At 35.6% G+C, this 20,428-nt stretch overlaps 2 protein-coding genes across 9 annotated transcripts; both read left to right on the top strand.

Moving 5' to 3' along the window:
* The first annotated feature begins 2,658 nt into the window (after positions 1-2,658).
* Positions 2,659-11,255, top strand: LOC111797161 (peptidase uncH). The gene is given in 22 exon segments (XM_023680091.2): positions 2,659-2,733; positions 2,933-3,004; positions 4,070-4,368; positions 5,080-5,483; positions 5,748-5,941; positions 6,046-6,150; positions 6,305-6,376; positions 6,526-6,673; positions 6,817-6,899; positions 7,226-7,281; positions 7,596-7,732; positions 7,832-7,922; positions 8,021-8,086; positions 8,164-8,386; positions 8,832-8,933; positions 9,345-9,430; positions 9,530-9,652; positions 10,476-10,545; positions 10,642-10,733; positions 10,803-10,907; positions 10,990-11,070; positions 11,073-11,255. Coding segments are annotated over 19 exon segments (2,070 nt in total). The 5' UTR covers positions 2,659-2,733; positions 2,933-3,004; positions 4,070-4,368; positions 5,080-5,280; the 3' UTR covers positions 11,106-11,255.
* Positions 11,256-12,475: 1,220 nt separating this feature from the next.
* Positions 12,476-20,396, top strand: LOC111796842 (peptidase uncH). Of its 8 annotated transcripts, none has more exons than XR_015421520.1 (21): positions 12,476-12,904; positions 13,055-13,239; positions 13,394-13,498; positions 13,621-13,692; positions 13,827-13,974; positions 14,298-14,380; positions 14,650-14,705; positions 15,144-15,280; positions 15,380-15,470; positions 15,581-15,646; positions 15,803-16,025; positions 16,313-16,414; positions 16,589-16,674; positions 16,783-16,905; positions 17,466-17,535; positions 17,627-17,718; positions 17,843-17,947; positions 18,031-18,159; positions 18,726-18,808; positions 19,247-19,338; positions 19,559-20,396. XR_015421520.1 is itself a non-coding variant. In XM_023679621.2 (19 exons), exons 1-18 carry the CDS (start codon positions 12,525-12,527, stop codon positions 18,142-18,144), a joined length of 2,238 nt encoding a protein of 745 aa, XP_023535389.2. In that variant the 5' UTR covers positions 12,476-12,524; the 3' UTR covers positions 18,145-18,159; positions 19,247-20,396. The 8 variants fall into 8 exon arrangements, 4 of the variants coding, with proteins under 4 accessions (XP_023535389.2, XP_023535388.2, XP_023535390.2 ...); XR_015421521.1 differs by having other exon boundaries at positions 20,365-20,396; XR_002815430.2 differs by lacking the exon at positions 18,726-18,808.
* The last annotated feature ends 32 nt before the right edge of the window (positions 20,397-20,428 follow it).

Here is a 20,428-nt window from a genome sequence, read left to right on the forward strand (position 1 = left end):
TGGGGGAAAGAAAATAGTGATAATAATTGAGGTGCAGCTCATATTCCCACCCTTACCTCCCGATTTTCCCATGCAAATTTCTCTTCCTTTCTTCCTTTTCTTCCTTTTCTTCCTTTTCTTCCTTTTCCTCTGTCAGATCGTAGTCTTATCCCAAACTAAAAAAAGCTACTTTAGGCACGTAACAAAAAAAATAAATAAATATTTTTCAACAAAATTGGAAGTGAATTACAATTATCTTTTCCTTATAATTAATGTACAAAAATCTAACAAGAATATTTATAATAAATAATAATGGGCCTCCCTTCTCCCCCCCTTTGTGGTGCAACCCAGGTCTTGTAATAAATTGTTGGTCTACTCACCAACACTGACATCTTACTTAATCTTCTTTATTTAGTCCGATGGATTGGATATACTGTTCGCTAATTTGAACCCAAACCAAATCGAATCAAACTAAAATTTTCCATTTTGGGGTCGGTTTATTTTTTTCTTCATATTATTGTTATTATGATAATGTGAATGGTTTTGGTTTTAGAATCGCTTTCATAAGGGTTGACCATGTCGACTTGGAGGGACTATTTGAGTGCCTGAGACAAGAGAAAGGAGTTTTCATGTAAAGTAAATTTATGGTTAAATTATTGTAGATTTGTGATGTGACTCTTGACTCTTTCGTTGTAATTCTCTATTTCTCTGCCTTTCATTGCTTCCTGTTCAAGAATGAGCCGACGACTCATAGGCAGTAGCTTGGTTAAGGAAATCCAGTGAGTCTTCATAGAGCAATTGTCACTGTTTATGGACTCGAACTTGGGTGATCTATCTATGATCATAATGAAACTTGGGTGAAACTAAGTGGAGGTCCTATCCTTGTCTTCTACCACCAAACTTCTTTAATGCTCAACACCCTATTCATTTTATCTACTAAGTTCATCTGAATTTTCAATCTAACAAGTTAGGGCCTACGTGTTTGTGTAAATCAATCTCTACGTATTTATTTTAGTGTCGGAAGTTTAGGATAGGGGAGAAATATATAAATTCTCGACAAGAAAAAAGATGAATATTCCAATTCTATCGACATGTGTGTTTAATATGATAGAAAAAGCTCGTGGTATCATGTTCCAGGTGCCATATGTCTAAAGATGTCCGATAAAATTGAAAGCGGATCTCCTAATAATAATAATAATTACAAAATATATATATAGTTTCTTGAAGGCTAATTAAGTTACCAAATTTATGGGTACAAATTACACCATCCAACCACTGAATCAAATGGGTTTATTTGCTATGCCTAACAAATCTTTTTGTTTGGCTATGCATTTCTATAGTACAAACAAGTCCAATAATTGAAGAAACTGATGAGATGACAGCAAAGTTGGGATTTTTATTTTAGATTTGAAATTTATTGTACTCCTTTTACAATTCCATTAAGAGAACGTGGTAGGTTCCAGAACATGTTTACATTAATACTTAATTTAATAATCCTAATCCTTATTTGATATTTAAACCTTAGTTATCATAAATTCAAAAGCATATAATATAAAAAATAAAATAAATAAAAGAAGGGAAATAATGGGGTTATGATTTGATAATTGGGGATGGGGGTGGGTTCTGTTGCATATGATTAGGCTATAGATATTGGAACATTCGCAAATGGCTACATAAAAAAGGCAACTCATTATTTTATTTCCAAAATTATGTTCCACTTTTCATCTCTTCTTTTGTTGACGTGGCTCCTTATCCTTCATATTTACCTTCTTAATTATTTTCTTGCAACTTTATACTTATTAATATTACAAGATATTTAAAATTTCCCTTTTAGATGAGATATGAGGGAGGTAGTAAGGAACATCTATTCCCCGTTAGATAAATGGGGTCAGAGATGGAATTATATTCCCCGTCTTTTATCCCGCCCAATTTCCTATCATACCTTGCTTAATATAAATATATTTCTAACACATTAAAATTATATGCATATATATTTTTTACTATATTAAAAGAATTAATTAATTAATTTTGAAACAAATTTTAATATTTCAACCAAATACAATTTTTTAATTATTAAAGGTCATGTTGTATTAAAAATTGAATTTTCTAATATATATGTCTTCTTGGAAATTATATTGGTCTATTAGATTGTTTTTTTTTTTTTTACATTTTTTTAATAAAAATTCTATTGAAAAATAAAAGTTTTAATATATATATATATATTTTAAAGAATAATATACCGTTAAAAGAATAATAAATGGAAAATTTTCGTGAAATTAGAGAATGAAATAAGTGACGAGGATTACAATCTCGACTACACGTGGACATCTAGGTTTATAGGTAATTTTCTATGTTTATTTATTTATTATTATTTTTTATTTTTATTATGAAGCTTTCAAAATATTCCATTTGATATTTAGGTCATTTATTTCAGTGGGCCGGAGGTAATACTATTGGGCTTCGAAGAAATAAAATGAAAATGGGCCTCAAAGCCCACAAGTTAATCTGAGAAGCGTATTTCGCAAGCGATTCGCTCTAAAAATTCATGCGTATCCAAAATCGAAGCTGAGAAATAGTCCAACATAAAAACGATTGATTTTTAGTCAATAATGTGTAATTATGGAGCAGCATTTACAATTTAGAGTAATTTAATAATTTAACAAATTTAATAAATATTAAAATATTACGTATAAATTCATTCCCGCCTGCTCGGTTTGCTGGTTTACCCTTCGTTCATGGTTGCATCGTCTCCTGGTTAGAGTTCTTTTCCACTTTCTCAGTTTCTATTCTTTTGCCCTACTGTTCTTTTTCTACTAGGGTTTTGCTATTGTCTGGTTCTTCGCGTTTTATGGCATTCTGAGGCAATGGTGCGTGACTGCGTGTTGAATCTTCTGCTTTGTGTTTTGATTTTCGATTTACTTATACGCTCGTTCGCGCCATTTTTATTTCTCAGCATTTCTCTAGGGTTTGGAGTAGGATTTCATCGTTGCTATCATGACTCAATGTGATACTCACCATTCGAGTGGTACGGTTTTCTTCCCGTCAATTTACTGTTACTCGATGTCGTATATCTTGAACTGATGGTATTTATATTATTTATTTACTGATGATTTGAGATCAGAGGAGTATCGGAGTATAAGATTTTCATATTGTTTCGACATCTTCGCTGATAAGACTGACTTGGTATTTTTGAATCATATGCATTCGCAACAGAGGTATTAGGCTAAAATCCTTGATTGTTTTAACCATACGCGCTACTAATCAGAAAAGATGAGAAGTCAATCATTATCTTCGGAAACTGAAGACAGTCTTTACATTGCTTACATTTCGTACAACAGTTCAGAAATGCCAACTTCTTTATGTGTTTTTTAGTTTTTTTCTTGAATTTTATATGATCATTAGAACAGTTCTACTAACGCCGAGATACATGTATGGTGTCCGAATTCTGCTCTTTCACTTACCAACTAGGATTGGTCATAACTATACGTGCTTTAATAAAATTGTGGTGCTCTCGGCGTGGTATGTGATAAGAAATCTGTGTGATTTTAGATTCTAAAAGTCATGGACAAGAGGTGCTTCTGAATGAAGTGTATTGTGTAAAATTGCTTGGTTAATTAAATGGCACAATGCATGCTTCTAGTATGGCACTGAAATTACTTTGCCAATCGAGTAGTGATACATGTTATCCATTCCCAACTAACTTTTTCTGTATTTTTTTTCTCTTTGTCGTCTCTTTTCCCCCTCTTTGATCAATTTGTAGGCCTATTTATGTGTGACAGTGTAGAATCTCTTATATGCCTACTGAAAAGTCTTGGAGACATCCATTAAATTTTTAAAGGCTATTTATCTTTTAAGGTAATTAAACGTAAACACCGGTGGGTTTTGAGAACTCTTTTCTTTCTTACTTCAATTGTATTTAAATGTAAACGCAATGCCCTAGTAACTCCGATTAGAAGTTTGAAAGGCTGATGTGTCAACTGTGTGGAGTATGTCGTTTGGATTATAGTTTCTTGCCCTCTTATCTCTTACTTAAATTGTTTGGTAAATTTGATATTTGTTTAAGCTTTGGATAATGGGTTTCCCCATTCAGCTTGGGGTGTGTGACTTGAGTCACTTGGCCGTATCAGTGCTGAGCTCCAAGATGGGAAGCCAATAATATGTGTTACGGGTCGTGACGTGATTACCCTTTAAAGGCCAGCAGATTTGCGTGTTCAAATTTTAATTTCTGTTCAATTGGTCAATAATCATCCTTCCGGCGGAAGTGCTTTTGGGTATTCAATTCAACAATGTTTGGTAAGTTTCCTAAGCTTGCATGTCATTTTCATTATTTAATATGCATCATTATCAGTTCAACGACGGAGGTGGGAGTCCCTTGCTTGGATTTGGCAGGTGCGTTTCATGCTGAAATGTTTTAGTTTACTAATCTTTTAACATAAAACATGTAAATTAAATAATAGTAGTTGAAATTAATTTGAAACTTAGTTGGCAATTAGAACTTTTTTAATGATTTGTAACTATACTATCAAACATATTTTGGCCAATTGTTTATATTGAAATCTAACTTCTAAATTTGCTACTACTTTAAACATAAAATACAACTCTATATTTTTTATACAAGTGTTTTGGTTTCGGTCTTATCTCTAGTGTGGTGGCAAGTGGCGGCAAGTGGTCACGTGCAAAACTTGTTTTGAGCCAAGCATGCCAATTTGGCTGGTTGCCAGTATAAAAGTCCAAATTTCTTTTGTAGCTGCTGTGAGGTGGTTTCGTTGCCAGGGGAAATTTTTTAACATTAAATACCCATTTCTCCCCTTTATGATTTAATGCATCATCAAATAATATCTTATTTCTTTTTTATGATCTTTAAACTATTTTTAAATAATGTTAAGAATTAAGACAGAAAGAGAAAATTTTCCAAGCAGACTATAGTGCTAACAATCTTCCCAGTGTCCACTTAATTAACTTTTGACAGCTCGGAAAGAGAGGGGAGAAAGACAATTGTCCTTTATTAGAAAAATGTATAAAAAAAAAAAAAAGATTTCGTAGTCCGCAGTCGGAAGTGTTGTTACCTTCTGCGTAGGAATAATACTATTTCTTTTCCAGCTTTGAAGCATGTAATTCGAGGACAAAAAAAAGGGACCCGAAATTTTAACTTCCCATAAAATCGAGGCGCCAAACAACGATGTTTAAGGTAAAGTGAAACGGAGGTCGGTAGCTACTCTCATCTAGCTCCTCATCGCACCGATACTGACTGTATCGTCGGTCTCGGGAATCATAAGCGTTCACTCTGAAGAGCTAAGGACAATGGCTTCCTCTGTCTCATCTTCAGTTAGCAAGGAAGTCCCAGAAGTAGTTGACCAACTGGAAAAAATCACTGCACCCTATGGCTCATGGAAGTCCCCAATCACCGCTGATGTTGTGTCCGGCGCCTCCAAGCGAATCGGAGGTACTGCTGTTGATGACTCTGGTCGCCTTATCTGGCTTGAATCACGGCCCTCTGAATCTGGGTATGAACTTTGCCTGTTGCTTTACCTATGTTTTGTTTCTAATAAGACCTTACGTTGTTTCTTCTTCTTCTTCTTCCTCCTTTTTTTTTTTTTTTTTTTTTTTTTTGTGTGTGTGTGTGTGTGTGTGTGTGTGTGTGTTTCTAACTGGTTATAAAATCAGCTTCGCTTTCAAATTCCAATGGCCTGGTTCTATTTGTTCTAGTTACTCGACAATTAGTTTTAAGTGAAAATTAATTTTCAATCGGACGTGTTAAATTGGTTTAGGCGTGAAGTTCTCGTCAAGGAGCCGGAGAAGCTGGGTGATGAGCCTATTGATATTACTCCAAAGGAGTTTTCAGTTCGGACCACTGCACAGGAGTACGGCGGTGGTGCTTTCATGATATCTGGGGATACTATAGTCTTCTCCAATTTCGAGGATCAGAGACTATATAAGCAATCCATTAACCCCAGTAGTAGCCGTAATGTTACCATTTCTTAAAATTCATTGATGAATTTTGGAACCTTGAAAACTGAAAATTTCCAGTTTCTTATTTCTCATAGTTAGCGTTTACTCTGATGCCAGACTCTTCTCCTCGACCTCTCACTCCAGATTATGGTGAACCGTTAGTCAGTTATGCTGATGGAGTATTTGATTTACGTTTCAATCGTTATATTGCCGTACGGGAAGGTAGGTATTAGTGTGTGCTTATGTTAACAATTGGGGCCTGTGTGATAGATTATATTACATATCTGTCTTTTCGTTCTTTCCTTTGATAAGAATTACTCCTTACCATTTTTGGAAGATTTATTTATATGTTAAAAATTTACTTCAATCTGGGTAGATCGGCGCAATAACAGCTCAAGTCCAACCACGACAATTGTATCTATAGGACTCGAAGAGAAGGCTATAGAAGGTAAAAGAGGATCCATACCGTGTAATATAAAATAAAGCTAGCTGCTAATTATGTTTGTTACTATGAGAAAAGGACACTTAAATGTAGGTGTTTTCTGAGGTGGGTTTTTTGCTCATGAATTTTGCATCTTGTTTGAACATAATTCTCAGATCCGGAGGTACTTGTAGAGGGAAGTGACTTTTATGCTTTTCCTCGAGTGGATCCCAAAGGGAAACGGATTGCATGGATCCAATGGTATCACCCTAACATGCCATGGGATAAATCAGAGCTCTGGGTTGGTTACCTTTCTGAGAATGGGTGAGTTCATGTTTGTAAGTAACTCCCTACAAGTATTCGTTTCTTACTCTCTTGACGTCTTTGCTTCAAGTATGAAAGTTTTCTTCATTCCAATGTCATGGTACAACTGTTGTACATGACCTACTTTTTATTCTACTCTGCAGCAAAATCAACAAACGTGTCTGTGTTGCTGGTTGTGATCCAGAGCTAGTGGAGTCACCTACTGAGCCTAAGTGGTCCTCTGAGGGTGCTTTTTTTATGCCATTCAATTAATGAACTGTTTCATCACCCAGTTTCCATCACATGCTCAAAGTTATAACACGAATGTCTGAACATCAATTTGTTCTTTTTGTTTCATTGCACTGAGATGGGGCTTCTCCTCGCTTGGCTATTTTTGTTTTCAAAAGGATGCTCTCTCGTTTATCATGGTGTTACATGTAGTTTATTTCGTTATCAGCCTCTACTGGGCATGTTTTCTACTTTGCTGTTTATAAACTTTCTATATTGACAAAACTCAATTTGCTGCATCTTTAGAGACAGGTAACACTTACTTCATCTGATTCGAACGTGCAGGAGAACTTTTTTTTGTTACCGATAGGAAAAGTGGGTTCTGGAATCTATACAAATGGGTAGGCTTTCTTTTTTAGTTCTTGCTTCAGTGATATGCTTTTTTTTTTTTTTTTTTTACCACTAATTCTCTGTTTCTTTAAAATACGTTTTGAACATGATTCTCTACAATCTTGCCACAAGGACCCAAGAATTACTATGTACTCGTATTCAACAAACTTGGTGCCATTGTGTCAGCATAATGACAATTAATTATTCATAATTTTGTTGATTATATTTTGCTAATAAGCGAGATTCTAACACACATTAATTATATAAGGTCATAGTGATCTTTGTAACTCAGCTTTTTTTTCCCTTGTCTTGTTATGGGAACTAGTTCGAGGCAGATAATGAGGTGTCTCCAGTTTATTCTTTGAATGCGGAGTTTTCACGTCCACTATGGGTTTTTGGCATAAACTCTTATGGTTTCTTACCTGGCCATCAAGGAGAAAACTATATTCTCTGCAGCTATAGGTAACCAAAAACTTCGGTGACTACCTTGTATTTTTCATGTTCTGTGCGCATGAAGTAATAATTTTTCTCACCAAGGTCATGTTTTTCCATTGCATTTAGGCAGCATGGGAGGTCATATCTTGGACTCGTGGGTGATACACAAAGCTCGCCATCTCTGCTTGATATTCCCTTTTCAGATATTGATAATATTGTACTAACACAATCAGCTCTTCAGTTCTCATGAAAATCCATTTTGCTTGTGAGTTGTATGCCATTAGTTTATACGAGGAGCATCTTTTACCTTTGCAGACAATTGGGAAACATTGTTTTTATGTGGAGGGAGCGTCAGCCTTTCATCCACCATCAATTGCTAGGGTAATCTTGCTAGTATTTCTTTTTTCTTTTTTATCCTATGATTTTGCGTATCTTGTCAACTGTTTTTCCTTGTTTAGGTTACTCTAGAAGAGAAAAACTTGAAAGTAGTTGAGTTCACCATTATTTGGTCATCATCGCCTGATATTTTGACGTATAAGTCATACTTCAGCACTCCTAGGTTAATTGAATTTGCAACAGAAGTGCCTGGTGAAAAGGCTTATGCCTATTTTTATCCACCATTCAATCCCCTTTACCATTCTTGTGAGGACGAGAAGCCTCCATTGTTGCTGGAAAGCCATGGTATGTTCCGTACAGCCTAAACTTAACCTTGTTAGCAAAATAATGATGTGAATTTGTTCTTGTCATTATAATAAAAAAACAGAACTTTTCTCAATAGGTGCATATCACAATGTATTCAGGATCGTTCTAGATGATGCAGTCATCATCAAAACAATTGTGTGAGAATTATTCCAACAATACAAAGAACATTGGATTAGTTCCTTTTTTTTTTCTTTGTTTTTCTTTTTAAATTATTTCTGAAGAAATGTATTTAGTTCTAGGTTCTGCGGAAAAATATTGGCCATTGATATCTTGACAAAGGAGTGTATAAATTAGAAGCAGCATAACTAATGCCCTATAAGATTTCTCTTTTTCTGTCCTAGATTTGTACTTTGGTTGCCAGCGCTTTTTAATTTTCATAGTTATTATCTCCTTGTTTATGTAGTTTATGTATGTGTTATTACAGGAGGCCCGACAGATGAATCACGTGGAATATTAAATCTAAGAATCCAGTATTGGACTAGTCGAGGATGGGCTTTTGTCAACGTTAACTATGGAGGAAGCTCTGGTATGCATTATCATTTCACAGAAGTTTTTTGAGTTTTAATGGATAAAGTCTAATAGTGTTGATACAATAGTAGAATTTTCTCATTGCAATGCCTTAATTACGTGTCTTTAATGTCACTTTTCAGCTTTTGGCCTATTTACTATACATGCATGATATGAAGTGATTTTGGATTGTTTGTTAGTCTCACTAAAGTTTTCATTTAGATAATCTTGAAGCAGTTGTGCATTTGTTTTCTATGAATTATATGGTGAGCATCGTACCTCTTGTTTTCATTTTATCTGCGTTAATCATCAATTTGGGGTGCTATTTGTCCTATGTTCTATCTTGTGGCTTGTTTGGTTTATTGAAGAATGAAGGTGCTTTTTTTTATTTAAGCTTACTGTTTCCTGAGGTTTTATTTCTTTACCAAAGGTTACGGGAGGGACTATCGGGAAAGGCTTTTGAGGAAGTGGGGAATTGTTGATGTCAATGACTGTTGCAGCTGTGCAAAATATTTGGTGACTATCTTTCGACATCTATTTTCTTCGGATTTTGGAGGTTCTGATCAATTCTTAATAACATGTTTAAAGTATTATACTGGCTACTTATTTGTGTAGGTTGATTCAGGAGCAGTTGATGCAGAACGATTATGCATTGCTGGGGAATCTGCTGGGGGATACACTACCCTAGCTGCTCTTGCTTTCAGAGATACATTCAAGGCAGGAGCTTCCTTGTATGGTGTGAGTGTTCAATCATTTTCTTGATTCTAAAGCATTACCATTATAAATTGTCTCGAAGCATAGCTGCTTTTAATTGATGTTCTTATTGTGTCACAAATAGTGCATCTCTTTGTGAAGGAACTGGATTCATTTTACTATATGTAATACCCTTTTCTTTTGAATGCTCGACATGAAGAAGAAAAGATCATAGTTATGTATGACGTTGTATTTAAATTGGAATAATTTTACAATTTTTTTAAACTATTGCTAGTGTCCTAGCCTAGCCAATTTATGCACACTTGTCAGCCATGGGACATCTTAAGTAGGTGACCATTGTAGTTTAAACTATTACTTAAAAGACATTTGGGTTTTCAAACTTGCCCCTTAGATCGTTGTGCCTACTCGGTATAATTTGTAATTATCACTTTTTAAAAGCCATAGACAAGATATAATGGATTCATTACATTCATTTCACTGAAGTTGAAAACTAATTGCGATGGATGCATTATATGCTCTTAAGTTTTATTATGCGCGGCTATTAATTTTCAATCTATTTCCATTGTTTAGGTTTTGCTTACGAAGCTGACCATCTTTCTTTTTGCAACTAAAAAGGACTACTTTAAATCAGGCTATTGATTCTCCTTTCAGCCACTCATAGTTTCCTTCTTTTTTAAATATTAAGTACCATCCTTTTCTAGTTCAAGACCCTAAGGCACTTAATGTAGTGATTAGGCTACACCAGCAGCTCTTTGTTCAAATGAAACATGACAGTTGAAAATTTGATGTCTATGTCTAATATGATGATCGTTGATACGTAACCATTTATTTTTGTTGTTTGGAACAGATAGCTGACTTGCGCATGTTGAGTGCAGACATGCACAAATTTGAATCTCATTATATTGATAATCTTGTCGGTGAGTTTGGAAAACATAGAGTAGGATCTGAATTTGAGTTCTTTAGACCCCATAACTACATTTTAGTGTCTGATGATTCAACTTTCTGGATTGCAGGAGGTGAAAGAGATTATTATGAAAGGTCGCCAATTAATTTTGTGGAAAAATTCTATTGTCCAATAATTTTATTCCAGGGATTGGATGACAAAGTAAGCCTACTAGAAGTAAGTAAGTTTGGAATATTTTGCTTTCCCTTCTCTAACTCAAATAGTGTTCAGGTTGTGCCTCCTATTCAAGCTCGTAAGATCTACGAAGCATTGAAAGAGAAGGGCATGCCTGTTGCTTTAATTGAATACGAAGGAGAACAACACGGCTTTCGCAAGGTACATTTATCCATCTTGGAAGTCAGTTTGGAATATTTATTTCATCAAGGAAATTACACGCTAAATCTGAGCTCTTGCACAGGCGGAGAACATAAAATTTACGTTGGAACAACAAATGCTGTTCTTTGCACGATTGTTCGGACGCTTTGAAGTTGCTGATTATAGATCAGTCCAATCGAATTTGACAACTTTGGTTAGTATAAATAAAAGTGCATATGACTCTTATAGTCACCTCTTCCTTACAAGCCTCCTGGATCGGTTTTAACTTCAGTGTTGTGCTACGTAATGCGCTTTATTAAATAAAAGTACAAGTTGCTGCAGAAACATCCTTTTTAACTTCTGCAAATATATGGCTGCCATTATCTTTTTACCCTTGCTTAATGCCAGGACATCCCAGGCGATTTCATGGCAGTGTGAGTTTTGAGTGCTCAATGTCCCCAAATGATTTGATCATGCCATCACTTCTCCAACCGATATCAAATGGTCCTTTGGTCACTGGTACTTCATTTTAAACTGCATTCCGTCAATATAGATAATCGTTTGTTTCCTCAACTTTTTACTATAGTATTCAAATTTCTAAATAAACATTTTAATTCACAGATTTTTAAAATTACTATTTTTTTTTTTTGTAATTTTGAAAAAACAAAACTTAAGTTTCCATTTAGTTAACGATTGTGAATTAGTTCATCCCTTGATATCTCACCACTCTACGTTTCAAAGTTTCAAATTAAAAATCTCACACTCAAATTTCATAGGAATATTGATAACAAATTGTAAATGGGTCTCAAGGCCCACTAGGTACGGCCCAGACTATTGAATCGTAGAGAGTCCGCCAATCTTGTTGGCTGGCTTTTACTTTTTCCCCAGGGTTTCCGATAGGGTTTTATTCTTGCCTGTTCCTCTGGACTACTTTTCATTCCATGGTTCACCCAAGCGACTTCCTGGTATTGCTGTCGTTGACAATGATCCCTCGATTCTTATTCGGATGAGGATGTCCTTTCCTTGGCTCTTGGACTACATCCTATGATTGAATTGTTAAAATTGATTGTTGTTCCCTAATTCAGGTTTTTAGGTAAACAATTTGTAGTGATTATAAGTTTAAAATGCTGCGTACTGCAATTCTGTTTAAGATGGTTCAAACATGAGAGCCTTTGTAAAATAATTAGAAAAGCCTTAAATTCAGATGGTGAACATATTGTTAATCAGTCTGCACTCTTATATGCCAACTGATGGCATGAATGTCCTGATCTTAGTTCACTTATTTGCTTACTGCTCTTTAGACAATGAATGAAAAACTCATAATTTTCAACTAATTCAATTCTCAATCTTGTTGTTGAGCTTCGAGAACAAAAAGTGAGATCACAATTTGAGTTCTTCCCACTGGATAAAAAAATTCAAATATATTGTTGAAACTCAATATTGAAAGAGATTTTTAGAATAAAGAATTAACTGTTTCAACACAAAATTAGGGTATTTTTTAATTTTTTAAAAAGTTGAGAGTTTAAAAGTATTTTTTTTTTTAGAGAAATGCATTTTTATTAATTTAAATTTCCCAAATTTCGAAAATTGATGGACTCCTGAAATAATCTTTCCGAAGGTCCCGCGTAAACCTTATGCATGCGTGTATGCGCAGCCGGAGACGAGCTCGTTTCAATGAGTGTCTGTGCTCTATTAGGACCTGTTCGCTTTTTTGCTCCATCGTCTTCTCTTATTTCCAATTTTAACGCCTTAAATAGAGCATTCATCAACCGAGTCTCCGCTGGAAGGCATTTTCGGAGCTACAACCCTATGGCTTCATCCATGTCTTCTTCATCTAGTACCAACAAAGACGTCCCAGAAGTAGCCGAGCAGCTCGCCAAAATCACTGCGCCGTACGGCTCCTGGAAGTCGCCAATTACTGCCGAAGTTGTTACTGGTGCCTCCAAGCGCCTTGGTGGTACTGCTGTCGACGGCAATGGGCGCCTTATCTGGCTCGAATCACGCCCCACCGAATCCGGGTACCGATATCGATTCCTTCCAACTATAGCGATTAAAATGAATAAATCTAAGTTCGCTGGTTGTTTTCTAGTTCGGATTTAGCTCGAAACAATTTGTTGCAATTAAGTTCAGAAATGCCGCTTCGTGTAATTCCGTTTAAACTGGTTTAGGCGAGGTGTGCTTGTTAAGGAGTCGAATAATCCAGGGGATGAGCCCAGTGATATTACTCCGAAGGAGTTTTCAGTTCGGAACACGACGCAGGAATACGGCGGTGGTGCATTCACCGTGGCCGGAGACATCGTTGTCTTTTCGAATTACAAGGACCAAAGACTTTACAAGCAATCTTTAATTTCAGGTGAACCAACAATCGATTAATCTAGACTTTTATATGTTAATTGATGGAGTGGATGTCGTAGACTTAGTCTACTTGATTGCTCACTGCCTGTAAATAAGAATGTGAAGGACTTGGAACTTTCAATTACTGATAAGTTAAGGTTTCACACAAGCAGATTCGCCTCCGCAGGCACTAACTCCCGATTACGGTGGAAGATCAGTCAGTTATGCAGATGGGGTGTTTGATTCTCGTTTTAATCGTTTTATTACCATCCAGGAAGGTACATTTTTTCATTTAGTGTTAAGAATCCAGGATTTTGTGCTATCAACATCTTTATCGTTGAACTTATTTTTAGACCACTTGTATGTATAGTCGTATGCTTAAATTATTTTGTTTTGGTAGATGGACGTCAAAGTAGCTTGAATACAATCACCACAATCGTGTCAGTAGAACTTGACGGAAAGGATATTAATGGTATGCATATTTTCTCTGGTGTGTACAAAATTTGTTGAAAGTTCATACCTAATGCGTTTAGTTACTGAGGAATTTGAATTGTTGACCACATAATTAGTACCGCCATTTGTTCTAATTTTGGGCATGACTTTCAGATCCAAAGGTTTTAGTTGGAGGAAATGATTTCTATGCCTTCCCACGAGTGGACCCCAAAGGGGAACGGATTGCATGGATAGAGTGGGGTCATCCTAACATGCCATGGGATAAATCTGAGCTCTGGGTTGGCTACCTTTCTGAGAATGGGTTAGTTGAACCATTCTCCCCAGTTGGTTGATCTTACTATTCTAAACCGGCTATTTGTTTTAGGTGTTAAATGTTACTGTTTCCCGTCATATATGGTGTTTTATCATGCTTCTTTATTCTCTTTCTCGTATTAATTTTGTTTTTTAATTCTAATCTATGTTAGAATGCATTAAAATTTCGCTTGAAAATAGATCAGATCTGCTTGTATACTTTATAGGTGATAGTTATCTCTGCCACTTAGAATCGTATATTGTTTTTATATCTAAAATGGTTTAAAACTAAAGTTCTGGATTGTGATCTTGATGCTATTGATCATCTTGCAGAGAGGTCTACAAACGAGTCTGTGTTGCTGGTGGTGATCCAAAGCTTGTGGAATCTCCCACTGAACCGAAGTGGTCTGCTCAGGGTATGTACATTAGCTTTTGAAATTATTAAAGAACTTGTAGTCAATGTGTTAAACTTCTATGTGAGGCCAAATTAACGCCATGCATGGCTGATGATGCCATTGTCTTCTGCATAGATTTTTTCCTGCCTCGGAAGGGCTGTTAATCTTCTACTTGAATGGTTCAATTTTATAGGGCTGTGACTGGATTTCTTAAACTGACTATCATGGCTGAACGTAATGCTTGGGGTTATTATGGTGTTTATTTATTTATTTATTTTGAGAATGTGCAGGAGAACTATACTTTATTACTGATAGACAGAGTGGGTTTTGGAATCTTTTTAAATGGGTGAGTTTTCCTTTTATTTTCTATTACCTGTATTTGTTTTCATTGCAGAACTTTAGACAATGCATACTGTAATTTGTTTTTGAAATCAAGTATGTAAAAGATGTTTCTTTTTTATTTTATTTTTCTGATTGCTTAATGTTGAATAATCGCGTATGCATTAATAAATGAACTCTTCACTACTTGCATTGAATTTCCTAGAGATTCTGCTTATCGGTTATTGAATCATGGATTGCAGTAAGTGTAGAAGGAAATTGCATACGAATTTATTTTGAAATTGGTCAGGCAAAAAATAACGGAAATAAACACCTTAGGCAACCGTTCTATAATCAGATCATTTGATATGGGCCTCCATTACATTTAACTACCTACCTGGTTCTATGATATAACGTTGCCAATTGAAATAATGGCACTTGTAACTCTTGCTTATCATGGAAACAGTTTGAGGGTAACAATGAGGTGGCTCCAGTATACTCTTTAAACGCCGAGTTTTCCCGACCCTTATGGGTTTTTGGCACAAACTCTTACGAATTCTTAAGGATTGGTGCTGGGAGAAACGTCATACTCTGCAGCTACAGGTGATTGAAAAAGTTTCTATTTTCTATGCTTCATGCTGCATTTTTGCCTCCCAGATTTTTGTAGACACTCAACTGCTTTTCCTGCATTGGATCCTGCAGACAGCGTGGGCAATCATATCTTGGAGTTTTGGATGAGGCGCAAAGCTCACTATCCTTGCTTGATATCCCTTTCACTGATATTGATAATATTGTATACTTGATCTATTAAACTTTGAGATTTTTTATTTTCAGTTTCACAGAGGACATGTTTTTTTGTTAGTAATATTTTCTTATATTAGATAAACATGTTTATGTTTGCAGGCTCTGGGAAATCATTGTATATATGTGGAAGGATCATCGGCACTTCATCCACCATCTATTGCCAAGGTCTTATTTTTTTCTGCCATTATCTGTCTTCCATTTTCTTTGTAGTTTCCACTGATTTCTGCTTTCAACATTGCTAAATTTCAAAAGCTTCTGGTTATAAAACATCGGATGAAATTGTTTCTGCCTGTCTTTGACAATGCCACTTTTCCCATGCAGGTGACCTTAAATGAAAGAACCTTGGGAGTAGAAGGTTTCACTATTATCTGGTCTTCTTCTCCGGATATTTTGAAATTTAAGTCGTATTTCAGCCTTCCTGAGTTCATTGAATTTCCTACTGAAGTTCCTGGCCAAAATGCTTATGCCTACTTTTATCCACCGTCCAATCCTATTTACCAGGCTAGTCAGGATGAAAAGCCTCCGTTGTTGTTGAAAAGCCATGGTATGTTGCAACTACGCTGTCATTAAACTTCCGAAGTTTGGGGGAAATAACTGAAACCAGTATCCTGCAATCTTTTTGCCTATCAAGTAGGGTGTTGGAATATTTGCCGTTTATTTTAATGGAACATTGTTTAAAAATTTGTCATTATTTCATAAGAGACAGGAAAAGTATGTTTCGTACTTTACCTTAAATGAAGTGTTGTTGGAATGATTCTTACTGGCTTTTATTTCTAGTTATGGCATAGCTCCTTCTGCAAAAGTAGATATTTTATAGATATTACCCTACAGGAGGACCAACTGCTGAAACACGTGGAAATTTAAATCCTAGCATTCAATACTGGACTAGTCGAGGCTGGGGTTATGTTGATGTCAATTATGGTGGTAGCACTGGTATGATTGCAACCATTACTAGTTTTAAATATATTTAAAGAACAAAAAAATTCTTTCTATGTCCCCTGCAATGCTGAATTGCCTCATACTTGCCAATTTAGATTCTCTAGTTTAGGAATGTTTTTCATAGTTATCATAGTTATTTACTCAGGTATTTATGATTTGGCTATAAAGGTTATGGGAGAGAGTACCGAGAAAGGCTTTTGAGGCAATGGGGAATTGTTGATGTCAATGACTGCTGCAGTTGTGCAAGATTTTTGGTGGCACCCTCCTACGATCTTGCTTTCACTAGAACTAATATTTTCATGATTAATTAGTGATACACCTATCTAACCTTGAGCAATATCAAACCATATTGTTTTCTCCAGGTGGACTCTGGAAAGGTTGATGGAGAACGATTATGCATCACTGGTGGCTCTGCTGGGGGATATACCACCTTAGCTGCTCTTGCTTTTAGAGATACTTTTAAGGCAGGAGCTTCCTTGTATGGGGTGAGCGTCTTGTCTTATGCTAATCTGGTCTCTCAGAATAATTACAGTGATAAGCGTAGCTCTCAAACCAAAATTTATGTTATAATTTTTCTCATTTTATTTGCTGTTAAACTGTGTTCTGTTATACTGCTTGCATTGAAACAAAAATGAATGTTCGATGGTATGGTATGATTTTAAATTTTACTTTTAATCACTTATTACCGAAACTAAGTAATGAAAGCATGGTATTAAATTGAAGTTCAGCTACAAGCCTACAACGCTTGTTGGTGATTTTATTGTCTACAAAGGGAGATTACTGCTCGTTTTCTTCTACAGTCGGCTGTCTAAGTGCACGACCCAGTATCATCTCTAATGGTGTTGATGTTATACATTTTTTTTTTCTAAGCATTGTATGTATTACTTGTTCATATAGCCCTTTCCCTTTGATCATAACTCCCTTCTGCTTTCTGTTAATACACAACACACGCACACATATGTATATATTTGTCTTTCTTACTAACTTTTGAAACTAGAAACCATGCAACAGTTGACTGATTGTAGTTCTCATGATCTTTGAATAGATAGCTGACTTAAGCTTGTTGAGAGCAGATACACACAAGTTTGAATCTCATTATATTGACAATCTCGTTGGTGAGTTGAAGAAACAAATAAGGAATCTCATATTTGATTTCCTTCTCATTTTAAGAGTTTGAATTCTGATGCGAATTATAATGGGCTGCAGGGAACGAAAAAGATTACTTTGAAAGGTCACCAATCAATTTTGTTGACAAATTTTCTTGCCCTATAATCCTATTCCAGGGATTGGAGGACAAAGTATGCCCATCTATCTTTCTTTTTCTCCTAATAATGATGATGTAAAACATGAAACATTATGCATCTCTTCATGGTAATGAAGGCCACTTATTTGTTGGGTAAACACTTTGTATTGAATTTCCAGGTCGTACTACCTAATCAAGCTCGTAAGATTTATCATGCATTGAAGGATAAGGGTTTGCCTGTTGCTCTAGTCGAGTATGAAGGAGAACAACATGGTTTCCGCAAGGTCCCGCTACTGCAACTTTTGAGTGGTACTTCTGAGTTTTGGCATTGGGGTATAGAATGCTAAACTTTGTGTTTTTAATGCAGGCAGAAAATATTAAATTTACCCTGGAACAGCAAATGATGTTCTTTGCTCGATCAGTAGGACGCTTTCAAGTTGCAGACGATATTAACCCCATCAAAATCGATAACTTTGACTAAGGATCTAATGTGCTGGTATGTATGTTTGGGAACCTTATACTTCGTGAATTACATGAAATAAGTTTTTGGAGATCTTCTTTCAATAACTTCAACTCAGCACTTGGACGAACTATTATAATTTCTGCATGTAGCTTCATGTCACATGTATGTTACATGATTTTAAAGGTCTTCCTGGCTTTTACAACATCACCTTCCTAGTATCGTTAACTATTCAGGAGCCCCATCTCCCTAGCTTTCTTTATGTCCTTTATTAAGATCATGAGTTTTTAACTACATTTATATATTTCATTTACATATTAAGTAAACTCTATTTAAATATAGCCCAATCCATAAGTGAAAATTTGGATTTATCTTAATTTTTCAACCGTGATCATCCATTTATTTATTTGTTTATTGTTTTTTATTTATAAAAAATACTAAAAAATTGATATCATTTCTCTCAAACAAATATTATCAATCATATAATTGTCTTTTAAATTCAAGTACTTCAAATTCCTTCCATCTTCAAACGGCTCCTTAGTGTAAAGTATTAAAAATAAGTCTTCAAGCTTCAGCTAACTGGGCCTTGTTGGGTCAAGTAGGGTCAAACTGGACCTTGTTGCCCGCAGCCTGAAGTCTGACTCTGAACCTTGGAATTTTGTGGGCCGATTTCAGTCCTTTTCAGGTACCTAATTCCTTTGTTGGCTGTTCTTAGCTGGGAATTTCATCTCCATGTGGCCCTTTCATGTGGCCCTTCAGAAAAAAAAAATCTGCATTACTTTCTCTCGACTATCTGTTAGTAATCTTATTATAGAGGAATAATTCTTCTTCTTTGTCACTACTGCTAGGCTTTCTTCCTTAACGATAGTTCTTATTTTACTACCTTCATGAACTAAGTCACTTCTCAGTTTGTCGCTTAGATTTTCATCCACTCTCCTGTTATTCCAATGGAATGGTGGTAATTTTTCACGACAGACCAATCACATGTCGTCGTTTGATAGCTTGATTTCTGAGGGATATGATGCCCACCAAATCTCAAGACACAACCAAATCAAACTCTGGGTCCTCGACTCATAAATTATTTTACCATTTTGTTAAATCGTTATGAACCTAATAATTTCAGAAAATTCAAAGAGATGGAAAGACAACGACAAGAAGACTCCTGAAGAAAATTTCAAGATGGGCATCATGATGATTCGAGCCTTTTCGAAAAAGGTTAGTAGACAAGTTTAATTCTAAAGGGGGTTTCAAATGGGACGTCTAAATTGTTAATACTTTCCTCAAACCATCGTTGTTTAACCAACTCACGGGTGGTAGAGGTGGGGAAGAAATGGAGTTAGAAAGAACATGAGTGGTCACTCTCAAGCTTTTAACTTTTATTTGTATTGTGTAGTAGTGATCACACTAAGCAGTTTGTTGTTGCCCTTCAATATAGGTATATAGGTGGGTGAGGTTTTCCCGTTTTAGGTGGAAGAGATTGCAAGGACCACTCTTCTTGATTAGAATCAAATTCCTTCAGATTAAGACAAATTTGAAACCTCTTACTCACCTACCATTCCTTTCAACATGCCAAAACTTAGAATCTTCCAGCTTTCACTTTGCAAATCAACTGGTGATTGGATGTTTACTCAGTATCTCTTTTGTGGGGGATGGCTGGTTTAGATTCCTTCCATGATTTTTTCATAGAATTATGTATCATTTTTGTTGCAATTGAACCTTTTTTGATATTATGTTTCACGTGAACTTGAAAATAGCTACAATGACATTTTTTTAAAAAAAGTATGGAATTCCTGCTTTAAATGATACCGTTTTTCTAATTAGTTCATAGTTCAATGGGTTAAGGCACTATGTAGGGAAAATAATAATAAGAATAGTAGTAAAACTGTGCCCCACGAAGTTTGGAGTTTAAGCATCCGTCTATGGTAAAGTCCTTGACAACAACATAATGTCGTAGTCTGAAGAAGGCCACATGTGATTTCCTCTTGGACTGTGGAGAGATGACCTGTGCACTGAGTTGGCAGGCTGATTAAATTGAGTAATATTATGTTATTGTCTTCATTCCATCTTTTCACCAAATCCTTTTTTGCGTTACAGCCAAATACAGTTGGCACTTCTTTTTTTAATGCTTAACCCATCAAATCAATGCCATCCGGCACAAGTCAACATCAATCACACACACACCTTAGCCTCATGCTCTCTTCTTCTGTTCATAGTTAATTTGGTTCTTTCATTAATTCTCAGTACACCCAAGATCAAGAATCATCTGTTGTTCACATTAGCCACGAGGTGCTTAAATTTTTCACCC

Source organism: Cucurbita pepo, chromosome 6 (assembly GCF_057944985.1).
Source record: "Cucurbita pepo subsp. pepo isolate OVF chromosome 6, ASM5794498v1, whole genome shotgun sequence".
NCBI lineage: Eukaryota > Viridiplantae > Streptophyta > Magnoliopsida > Cucurbitales > Cucurbitaceae > Cucurbita > Cucurbita pepo.